Raw genomic sequence first — 12,166 nt, 5'->3', positions numbered from 1 at the left:
ATAACTGAAATGGAATTGATTTATCTGTCAATAAAACGAAATTAACAATGCAGTCTATGCAAACAAATAAATAGCCAAGATTCCATATGCCTGAATGTGTTTAGTTTGTCATATAAATTCAACTTTACATTGCAGATTGAGATCTGATCTTAGGTCTTTATGGATGGAAACTCTAAACATCTTGCTCTAGGAATTACAGGAATGTTTTAATGTAAGACATACTCAAATGGAAAGGCCTATAAGCATTAGAAAAAAAAAACAATAGTAACAAATTAACAAAATAAAACATCACAACTGAAATACTTCGTCATAGCTGTTTGTCAGATGGTGTTTTTCAATCATTCCCACCTGTTTTTTTTTCTCCATGCATACCAAAGTTAAAATTAACATATCTATCTTGATTCGGATGTTTTGCAAACAGCTACTGAAACAATGGAATTCAAACAGTCATTAGAAATAGTTCCTCCTTTTGAAAGTAATCATACTGTATAATAAATTAGACACCATCCACGTAATACTGTCCTACCACAAAACATATTACTGTATACCTTTATTGATTCATATACATTTAGGCACATACTGTATGCACACTACTTCGGTGTGTGTGCACAGAAGGCAGTTTAATATTTATATATTTCAAGAAACGGAAAGACATCTTTACAAAGTGGGTTTTCCAAGTGCCGTCAGCCTGCACTCTTTTTGTGGCATAAACTGCAAAGTTGACTCTGCTGTTCAGGTCATCTGAAGGACATGGAACAATGATTTATTTACTTGGTGCCCCCTCTTCCTGGGTGGCGTTAGGCCTTCCACATCACTGGAACATGGGGTACACATACAGTACAAGTGCAATTGCATTTTCTTGATCTCAGAGTTCACTTTGCTTAACCATACATTCAGTTTTCAGTAAAGAATAAAAAAAAAAAGCAAAAGCAAGTGTTAAACGTAATTTTGGTAGTTTTGTACTTTTTAGGTGGAGGGTGTGGGGCGGGGAGGGGGGTCTGAAAAATAAGTTCCTCAACACTAGATGGCGAAAGTAAACCGTGATTGAAAATTGGAATGTGCTTCGATGTAATTTTACAATGTGCAGAAAGTCAACCGATTTGTCAATATCAACCATTTTCACAATTATATAAATAAATAGAAATTGAAGAAAAAATAAATACAATGGCGAACAAATATAATAAATAGCAATAATATAATAAGTATGACGTGAATCACGTATAGAATTTAAAATCAAGAAAACCATACAAAATAATTAAGTGCAATAGAAGGGGTTGTCAAAATCTCACTGGGAAATAAACATATCAAGAGAGGGGACGCAACAAACAGTGAAAGCATTAGGAGTCTGGCTGGTCTTTTTCTCTCAGTGCAGTGTACTTATCCTGTGGAAACGCTGAACATTTCCAAAAAATATAAAAAGCCTTGTGGTATAGATGGAGCCCAGCCAGGCCGCCCTGTTCAGTAAAATAGAGGGCCGCGGAGTGCTATTATTCCAAGTCAAAGGAGCCTCTTGGAAACCCCACAGCTCAGACGTGAATGCCCTTAATAGCCTGTTTAATGTTATCCAAGAGCACCTTGCACTCCGGAGAGTACTCATGTTCCGAGTTGTTGTACATGTCAGTTAATGTGTTCACATAGGCTTCGAAATTATGCTCGCTGATGGGGCCCTGTGACAAAAACAACAACAACAACAACAACAGATAAATGAGTGCAAAACATTGACAAGTGATAGTAAGTATGATATTCTTTATTTTATTTTTGGGGGGGTTTTAAACGCGGGGCGTGGTTTTGGGGGGGTGGTGGTGGTGCAGGCGGTACCGTACCATTTGGGGCAGTTGGATGTCGGTGAGGCTGTTGATTAGCGTCTGGCTGAGACGTGCTAGCTCCTTCAGCAGGCTGTCGTTGTGCTGCTCGATCATCTTGTTCTCCTCCTCGATGGTCTTCAGGTTGCACTCCATCGACGAGATCTGCTTTCGGGGGGAAGGAACGGGGCTCGTCAAATTGGGGAAGCCGAAGGCGGTTGGTTCCATATGTTTTTTGCTCTGTTTTCGTGGTGTGTATTATTGTTTATTATCATATTCATATTCATAGGGATGCTATGACATAACATTAACGCTTAAACAAAAACAAAGTGTTGAATACGATGTATTGGAAAATGTATCTCAACAACTGTCTGACTCTGATACTGATACATGATTGGTCGAGTGGACCAGACACAAGCTTTACCGCTGAGCCTATAAGCTGATAAATATATTGAAACCAAGGTGAGGTTTGGGTGCAGCTTTCAGTGTAGTAGTATACTGTAGCAGTTGACAAATCAAATCCAATTGTGTCTCCGGGCCAAGTGCCACGGAGTAAATAGTTACCTGGGTTTGGAGCTGCATCATGTCCTCCTCTATCTTCAGATTGGATTCATTCAGCTCTTTAATTTCGTGATCCAAATGTTGTACATCCTCCCGGTTCTCAACACCTGAGTGAAAACACACATCCCAGTTCTAATTATGTGCAAACTGGTAATTACCATGCGTTCAGAGAGTGAATTTGTGATGATTCAATAAACATTTCAGTTAAGTGAAAAGGCTTTCAGTTACAAAACATGTATGCTGTATAAACATATTTATAAACATATATATGTATATTTTTTAATATATTTATATGATGCATCATAAAAACAACTTACCGCTACTGGCTTTTAGTTTAATAGTCATCATCTCCTCTCCTGACTGTTTCTTCTTGATACTCTGTGCATTCAATGGGCAGCCAGACAAGCTAACACACACAAAAACACAACCAGCAGCAGAGATTAGACCGAGGGAAACACGCCAAGCGGACAAACTTATTTGTCCGAATGAAACAGTTGAACGTGAAGTGAAATGTCTCTATTGTTTGGAATGCAAAAAACGTCAACCATCAGTATTTGTTTGTGGAGACAGGACAAAGGGGACCTCACCTTCTGTGAGTGACAAAAACATTATTGGCATGTCCGAGGCCATTGCAGCCGGGCAAGGGACAGTGGGGCAGTTCTTGCTTATTTGCCTTCCACGGAAAGGGTAGTCCGTTCATAGAGGACTCCTTCTGCCTCTTGGCAGCGAGGGGGCAACTGCCTGCACTGCGGTGTGAGGTGTATTTCCCTGATATATGGCCCTGTCCGTCACAGCCAATTACGGGGCACCTATCAGATAGATAAAGAGGTCAGAGTGTGGCTCATGTCGCTCGTTACGTTTGCACACAAGAAACAGCAGCGCGTCAAGCTCTGCTTTTCAAACGTACCGCATGTCGAGCTATTTGTCATCAGATACCTAGCTTTCATATTCATATATTCATTTGATATCCTGCAGCACGTTTTTAGCACTATATACGATATATAACTCTATACAAACACTGAATCTGTGTTCATCATGCCAACAGGGTAAAGCACACACATTTCATTACATCAGTCATAACCCCACAACTTAAAACAATATCTAAAAATATATATATATATTCGAGTGCAATTATTGTCATAGTTTATTAAAGAAATTAATAAAAACAAGCTCACTGTATAACTAGACCAGAAGATTTGTTTGACCATTATGTTGATTAATCCAACCAAATGCTGATTAAAAACGAAGTCCCCCTAAACTAGAAATATACTCCATTAATCATGTAAGCTTTAAGTTACGGCTAATCCACTAAAACTTCAGAACAGGCAAATGCTCTGTTAAGTGCATGAAATGTTATTAATGTGTGTGAATTTGAGTGTGTGTGTGTGTGTGTGTGTGCAAGTGTGTTTCAATGCATTAAAAATTGCATTACTGTTTGTGGCGCAAATGCATGAGCACGTGTTCTTAACAGAATATCATTAAGAGGGCTCGCGCCACAGCCCTGGTCTCTGTGTGTGTGTGGCGTGCCGCGGGTCAGTAATGGACATGAATTACACATAATTGACATGTAATCCCAGCGTGTGAAAGAATGTGATGGCTTTTTTTACCATTCCCGGCCCCATTCCCTCTTATTGATAAAGGTGAAGGTTCACCTGAGATGCTACACACCACACACACACACACACACACAGACATACACACGTACACACACACACACACACACACACACACACACACACACACACACACACACACACACACGCAAACACACGCAAACACAGGTGTGCACACACACACACACACACACACACACACACACACACACACACACACATACATGTACACAAGCACACACACATGCAAATACACACACACACACACACACTCTGCACAGAGTGCAGTGGCGGCAGCGAAAAAGCCTGTTTCAGCCGATTTTTTTGTGTTGTTTTGTTTTAGTTACTCAACAAAGCCAACGCACTTAGAGGAGCGAACAACACGGCCGCCATTACTGCCACGCAGCGCGGCTAGGTCACCTGGTGGAAGGCACTAGAACAATACCAGAGTATGATCCATATATGGAGCTGCCATGTACAGCAATCTGCTCCCTTCCCCTCTGGGCTCTGTGAAACACACAGCATCTATTCTTGTCTAATTCCTAAGCTCACCCTCGCCGTTGCATTAGTAATTACAAAGAAAAAACCTGATAATAAATAAATAATATAATGCCCAGATGTATACTGTTCATAAACAACAGCTTATAGGTTGGACTGGATTTAGGCAACAGATCAATTCTATTATTTATATATTTATATATATATACGTGTGCGTGTTTGTTTTTCGGCTGAACAACTGGGCTGAGAACAGTTAAGCTTTGACTACAGTGAGCGGAGTGGAGCAGTTCCACGGTTTCTTAATATAATTACCAAGAAAGCCCTCATCACAGAGTGCCAGATATCCCTGTCTGGCAGTCGGCGCAATACACAAACCTGAAAAATCCCCCTCTAAACATGTGGCTAATCCTTGTAAAATAATTCACTAATGTTACAACAACAGAAATATCATTCCCTTTGTTCAACTTAAAAGCTCATTGATATAATGCCCTTTGCGTGCAACAGTGACAGTTCATTGTGTGTTTTTTTTTTTTCTTCAATTGTTTGACATTCAATCGTTTAAAATACAAAGGCAGAATTCCCTGAAGGCCGATGTGTGGGACCTCTTACTTCATCTCCTGCTCCTCCTTCTCCTCCTTGTTTGGCGTGAGCTTCAGACCTCCTTTCCTGGCCCGCGGACATCCTGACAAACTAGGAGAAAGAACAAGAACCAAGAGCAAAACACAAACACAATTACAACACCAATTCTCTTGCTAGGACTGCTGAATAACGTTATCAAGAGGAAAAACAAGAACGAAAAGCAAAACTCAAAACACATATACAACCACTTACTAGGACTGCTTAATAACATTATCAAGTAAAATGTGTCCCCTATGATCAGAATAAATCAGAATCAGGATCCAAATTGCTTTTATTACATATTATTGTGCAAGTACACAAGAGTACAATTCTTAGGCTTGGTTCCTCAACAGCCAGAGACCTCTATAGGTGTATATTCACCTCTATAATGCTGATCTACTACCTAAACATCTTAATATCATGCCTAATCGTGTGTGTGGTAACTCTATATATACAGCTCGTGTTACACTGATGTTTATTAGAAATTAACGCTATGAATGGAACCCGGCTAAGGAAATAAATGATCCAACACACTACTGTACTCTTCAGCAGATCATAATGTATGCTCAGTTGCAGCGATTTTCCCTCTCTCTCTTTCTCTCGCCCTCTCTAGTGATTGCACAGGCCGTACCTTCTGTGTGAGGCGTAGTTCCCAGTCACATGACCCGATCCGTCACAGCCAGGTGTTGGGCACCTGCAGGGAGAGAGACACAGACGTCAGGTCACCCTCTCTCTCTCTCTCTCTGTCTCTCTCTCTGTCTGACTCTCTCTGTCTCTGTCTCTGTCTCTGTCTCTCTCTCTCTCTCTCTCTCTCTCTCTCTCTTTATTATCGTATGATCGTGAGCCTCAAAGTGAAGAGAACAGCAATAACCAAGATGTCCTCCACGTTAACATTGAGCAAACGGCCGGTCAGAATGATGGTGAATACACACGGGGACACACACACAATACACACACAGTATACACAAAACACACACAACACAACACAACACAGCAGGGACACTCACTCACGGCCCAAAGTGGAAACAAATAACGACAACCACACCAAACACAAAGGGAGCCCGGGTTTGGATGTGAGAGCAGATCCCTGTGTAGACGATGTGCGTTCAGCCCCAGAATACATACTTTAATTCCTGAGAGTTGGCTGCCATCAGTGACTTGAGCGTCTTGTCAGCCAGGGGACAACCAGACACGCTGACGGGGATAAAGAGCTCAGTCATCTCAGTGCACTCTTTGATCAGCGCACAATGCAAACGCACACTCGGGCTATTCTGATACAATGCACACCGCCTTGCCTGTTTTTCCCTGCTTGTTTATTCAACTGAACACCACCAACACCCCCCCCCCCCCCCGGCCCCAACCTCACCCACCCCCACCCTCCACCACCACCTTACTCTTCATACAGTAGCACTCTGAGTCACCAATTTTATGATGATGATGACGATGCCGTCAGGGGATATCATCGTTATTTATTATTTAAACGCAGTGTTAATCTCACGCTGAACGATCAAAGTGTAGCTCTGCTCTCGTTGCTGCTCGGTTGTGTTAACGAACGCGGGGAGAGCGTTCAGCGGATGCGTAGTACCTTCTGTGGGAGGCGTAGTTCCCGGTGACGTGGCCGCTCCCGTCGCAGCCGGGGGTGGGGCAGCTGAGGAGAACACACAGGGGCTTCAGTGGGAGCAGTGCACGGGGCGGAGATGGGCGGGTGTGTGGGTGGGGGGGTCGGTGTTGTTGAACAGAGACCGTCTCGTGGACGCAGAGGTTAGAGTTAGTACGGCCAGAAACTTAGTAGAAAGTGATGGGACTGATCGACGTTCAGGCTAGTGCAGTTAGTCTACGAGTTGTAGGAATCGGTCTGATGACTAACGCACCGGTCTGTGGCGTCTTACGTCCTGGCACATAATGTAATCACTTATTGTATGTTGTACGTCCTTGCAATTAAAAATAGGACTTATCCTAGTTATCTTTGTTGTATACGGGTAATGGGTTAACCCAACAATTGTAAGTGCTTGGCACTTGGTTCTATGAACATCCTTACTGTACCAACAGCGATATATTGTTGTTTCTCTTTCTTCTGACAAATGTACTTATTGTAGGTTGCTTTGGACAAAAGGGTCTGCTAAATGCCCTGGATGTAAATGTTAATGTATCTTGTGAAAACTGCAGAATCCAACTTTCCTCTTTTTTGGGATTCTCAGAAATGTACGGCAGGAAGTGTTATGTATCTAGATCTATTCAAAGCTTATTTATTAAGTAAAAGCCAGCTTTGTTCTACACCTACGTTGAAATATGTATGAAAAAAGACACTACAAAACGCTCGTCCCTTTCATATTGAATTCGGCCCAGGGAGAGAGAAAACCCAATGTCAATAGATGTGTTTGCGTTGCGGTTGCGGTTCCTAGGGAGATCATGCAGGCTAGAGGCTAGAAGGCTGAAGAGTTTATAAGCTTGTACCGGACATACAGGCAAAAACTCACTTTCACAAAGATACATATCTTCTCCACATGAACCTGCAGACATACCGTATCACAGTGATATATAAATATATATATATATATATATATATATCATAGAGAGAAACGCTAGCTAATAACAGAGTGTGTGTGTGGTGGGCAGTAGGTTTCATCTGCATCGTTCAGCTCATTGGTATTAGACTCTTTTTATCCAATAGGAGGGCTGATCTGGAATTACACTTTTATTATTAATACCGTTCACCATCTGTCCACTGACCTTTTTCCTTTAAAGGGGAAAACTTTGTGTTATGCACACATGACTGCTTCAAGATGCCCTCAAGGCGGCCACACCTCCCCTTTAAATAAACCAAACCAGCCCCCGGCCCCCCTGCGGTGATCCTGACAGCACAATGTACCTCATTAGCTCCTTCTTAGCGTCTCGTAATAGCAGCTTGTTTTTGGGGCTGTTCATGCCACCGTCGCCGTGGTGATAGTGTTGCTCCTCTAGGGTCATGTCGTCAAAGTTCTCCGGCTGGTCAGCAAAACAAACGCACCGCATGTATCAATACGTGTTCATGTATCAACACGTGTTCACGTATCAACACATATCCATGTATGAATACGTGTCACCTTCTGAACCTTCACACACAGAAAAAAATGAGGAAAAGTGGAGATTTGACAATGATCTGCAGTGACCTGAGGGTTAGTAATCAATGGAAAGCACTTAATGCTCTTTAAAGACAACCCACCCCCTTCCCCCAACACACACACACACACACACACACACACACACACACCTCCCCCCGCGATTATGCTTAAAGATCCTGATAGTGTGGGCCAGACTACCCATCGTTTATACTCATACCTAATCTGAGCCCTCGCTGTGTGTGCAATGTATAGTCACTCTGTTCACATTGACTTTTGTCAAAGACGGTGTACTCTGTGTGTAGGGGTGCCAGATGTTGTGAGGCTGGGAAAGAGGTCACATGTGTTGTTTGTCCCTGTTTTGATGTCATAAAGACAAAAGAAGGCGGGAAACTTGTGGGGAAAAAAGCAGCAGTGTAATGAAATTCAGTCTAATATATAATAAAACTACAACTAAAGGCTAAAGACATAATCTTCTGAAACATAAACCAGATTAGTGTTCCCTTGGACCCTCCGGGCAAGACATTGTAAAGAAAGCAGATTAGCCGTGTGCTGATGTGAACGTATCCGAGTGTGTCGTATGTTTGACGAGAGATGCACAACTCTTAATACTCGTCCTCTCGGTCTGCGATGCTTCCTCACAGAATGCTTAGACGTATTAATAGATTCATTTGTTTGCGTCATGATGCTCTCCAGGAATACTGGTTGCGATGTCTATTGGGTTCAAAGACGCAACTTATAACACCTTTCATGGAGAAAGTGGTTAAAGTCATAGGAAAAGTATCTGGTATCTTAGGTCTCAAACATCTTAGCATCGTGCTCAGAGACTCAATAACAACGTCAACCTTTCTGCATTTCTACAGATTTACAGTTTTGTAACTCAAAAGATTTACCGCTATCGTTTAATGGTTTACTTTCGGTTTCACTTTCTATAACCCAACGTTTGAACGACTGCACAGCCGTGACCGCCACCCCTGCTCCCCTGTGATTGGCACAGTGTTCGAGGCGTCTTTTTTTTTGGACACGTTCCCCCACCCCTGTGATTGGTCAGTTTTGGACGTGTCTCCACCCACCTCCTTGTCATGCATGAGCGTCACTTTGCTGAAGTTCATGGGGACGCGGCCCTCCCAGCCGTCCCGCTCGCACAGGGAGCGGTAGAAGGCCGGGTTGATCAGCAGGCTGCCCCCCTTGGCCATCGACGACTCGATGGGGTGGTGGTGAGGAGGGTGAGGGTGGGCGAGAGGAAGAGAGGGAGGAGGGGGGGGGAGGAGGAGGAGGAGGAGGGTGAGGAGGCGGCGGCGCGTGGGCCAGCGGGTCCTCGCCGGGCACCTTGGTCCGGGGCGTCCCCCCGTGCTCCTTGCCTCGCTTCATGCTCAGGTCCAGAGTGCCGTTCTCGTCCACCTCGATGAGCATGTCCTGTTGATTAGGAGAGCCAGAGGGAGGGGGTGGGGGTGGGGGGGGTGGAGTTTGGTCAGGATGGAAGACCTACTCCATCATGGGCGTCATAGCAAGTGTGTGACTCTCTACCAAAACAAGCAGATTAAAAGAAATGTGTTTTTAATGCCTTTAATTAATACGGCAACGACGGCATGATAATTGCAAAGCACGCAACTTTTGGTCTATAAACGTGAGTCATGAGTTTAATAATAAAACGACCCCACCCGCACCCCCCCCCCCCCCCAACCAAAAATTTAGTTGTTTTTTTGAATAAGAAATGCCGTGATTAACACACGCCGCGGCATAACACTAAGCCAGCGATAATTCGGTTGGAATAAAAAAATGGCTGGTGTATATTTTTTTGCCACTGACAGCTGTGTTGTGTGTTTTCTAGGACACACAACCAAGATGGCAGCTGTGGGGAGGGGGGCAGGGGGGAGGGGGGGCGGCTGGTTTTAGGTCATCGTTATTACAACAAAAAATTTAAAAAGCTTAACGTAGCATAAGTTTGCTTGTTGACAGCTGTGCCGGGTGTGCTCCGAGCGACGGAGTGACGGACCGTAGAGCGGCGAACGCCGAGGGGTTTTATAGTATTAACGCGAAAAAGTTTTACCTTATTAAAAAAAAAAAAAAAAAAAAAGAGCAAAATCCCTTTCTATGAGACCAATTACTCAACACATTCGTATAATTAAAGCCTATACATATTTTTCGCAACAAAAGGGGACCTTTCAAATTAATTAAAGGGGATAATTTCCACGGGCATCACATGCTGCTGTCCACTGTAATTATCCGGCTGTTTGATGATGTGTGTACCTAATCAAAATAACATCAGTGTAGAAAACTACAGGGCCGTGAAACAGCGGTTGTCTTTTTGCCGTATTATTTGTTAATAATCACTCACTCAATGTGTTTCGGCTGAAAAGAACACCAACCAAAACACGTACTAAGTGCACCTGCCGTTGTACGTTTGTCGGGGTCAAAGACGACACCTTCAATCCGAGGGCCAACCCACGGGCGAGGAGGTGATGATGCACTCAAAGAAGTACGGGTTCAACCCTAAAAAAGGAAGCCTCTTCCCTAGAGTACGACGGCATTGCGCGTCTCTTCAGGAAAAACTCAGCTCGACTTAGAGAAGTACGGGTTCAACCCTAAAAAAGGAAGCCTCTCTCCCGCAGTACGTCGGCATGGGCGTCTCGCCAAGAAAACTAGGCTGCACTCAAAGAAGTACGGGTTCAACCCTAAAAAAGGAAAGCCTCTTCCCTACAGTACATGCATCTCTCTGCAGGCAAAACTAAGCTGTCCACAGAGAGCAGATGATGATGAAGTTGCTCACACTGTTTAATTCATACAGTGGGCTGGTACCTGGTACCGGGCCACATTCTCAGCTCACCAAGCTGCTGAAAGAGAGACATATCTGTGTTGTTGTGTAGGTGTGGACCCTTGAATCATCCGCAAGACTGGGTGTATATATATCCCAGGGATTGACATTTGAATTGAAGTACGGAGAGAGAGAGAGAGAGAAAAGAAACAACAAAGTTTAAAGACAATGGCATGTCGAGATAATGCGATGAGATTGAGGGTTTTAGAGTTATAATCCAAAGCACACATTTTTGAAAACGCAGAGAGAGAAAAAAAGATTTGTAGGGGTTTGTGGTTTTGTGTTGTTTTTTGTGTGTTGTGTGCGTGTATGAATTAAAGAGCAGAGTTGAATTCACATTAATTTATCTGATTAGTTTAATCCATTGAAAAGCCTTTGCAGACTCTGCCCGACTAGACACACACAACCCGTGTTGGATCATATAACTTAGCGAGATATCCCCTGCCATCTGTAAAACACAAGAGGCCCTGGGAGGGGACGGCTCGCGGCCGTGCCAGAACGTGCTGAAACAAAATACAACATTTTCTTGGAAAAAAACGCAAAAAAAATCAAACTGAAAAGAAAGATAGCTAATTGTAGTTTGGAAGCAGGGCTCCTTGTTTTCGCATGCTTTTGATGTGATTACATGACATTCTCCTTTGTGTACATTAAAGCCTCACGGAGGAAGCCACCTTGCTTCTCTGCTGCCAGAGAAACTGGAAAAAAATCCCTTTGCCATATTCTGGTCTTTTGATGTTTTCTCTCCCCCTTCCTCCACCAATTCTTCGACTCATCTCCTCCTTTTTAATACACCAATGCGCCGGGCTCGCTTCTCCCTTCCAGCTGACCACGGTGAAAACCTTTCCGAGCGCTCTATTTCAAAATAACAATGATAAATATACATACTATATATTTATCTAAATAGAAATATCCACCATTTTGTTGTTGCATTCTAACCACTGGGTCGGCCACAGTGGACGGAATCCAACCCCTAACCCTGGCGGCAGTATTGCCCAACTGCCACGCCGGGCTCCGCCGCTAGACCAGCGCCCGGACACAAGGGGAAGGGGCCCTCACCTTGGCGGGGGGGCCCCGGTGCCGACCGGCCCCCGCGGCGGCGGCGGCGGCGGCGGCGGCGTCCATGTTGTTGCGGTAGCGGGTGGAGAGGTTGAGGATGGCGGC

The 12,166-nt window shown here is 43.9% G+C and overlaps 1 protein-coding gene across 1 annotated transcript in view; it reads right to left on the bottom strand.

Moving 5' to 3' along the window:
* Positions 1–1,526: 1,526 nt before the first annotated feature.
* st18 (ST18 C2H2C-type zinc finger transcription factor) overlaps positions 1,527–12,166 on the bottom strand; it is a gene marked incomplete at both ends in the record, with an annotated part of 28,497 nt that continues 17,857 nt past the window's right edge. The window contains 13 exons of the mRNA XM_084481520.1: positions 1,527–1,667; positions 1,824–1,970; positions 2,367–2,470; positions 2,681–2,769; positions 2,951–3,172; positions 5,084–5,164; positions 5,724–5,786; positions 6,218–6,286; positions 6,678–6,740; positions 7,962–8,074; positions 9,264–9,392; positions 9,520–9,606; positions 12,062–12,166. The exon at positions 12,062–12,166 is cut by the window's right edge and continues 122 nt beyond it. Of these exons, the coding sequence (XP_084337646.1) occupies positions 1,527–1,667; positions 1,824–1,970; positions 2,367–2,470; positions 2,681–2,769; positions 2,951–3,172; positions 5,084–5,164; positions 5,724–5,786; positions 6,218–6,286; positions 6,678–6,740; positions 7,962–8,074; positions 9,264–9,392; positions 9,520–9,606; positions 12,062–12,166 (1,413 nt within the window). The remainder of the gene's footprint in view (positions 1,668–1,823; positions 1,971–2,366; positions 2,471–2,680; positions 2,770–2,950; positions 3,173–5,083; positions 5,165–5,723; positions 5,787–6,217; positions 6,287–6,677; positions 6,741–7,961; positions 8,075–9,263; positions 9,393–9,519; positions 9,607–12,061) is intronic.

Source organism: Micromesistius poutassou (genome assembly GCF_964030765.1).
Source record: "Micromesistius poutassou genome assembly, chromosome: 16".
Classification (NCBI taxonomy): domain Eukaryota; kingdom Metazoa; phylum Chordata; class Actinopteri; order Gadiformes; family Gadidae; genus Micromesistius; species Micromesistius poutassou.
Note: the sequence above shows the minus strand (reverse complement) of the source record. Positions and strands in the feature narration are given on the sequence as shown.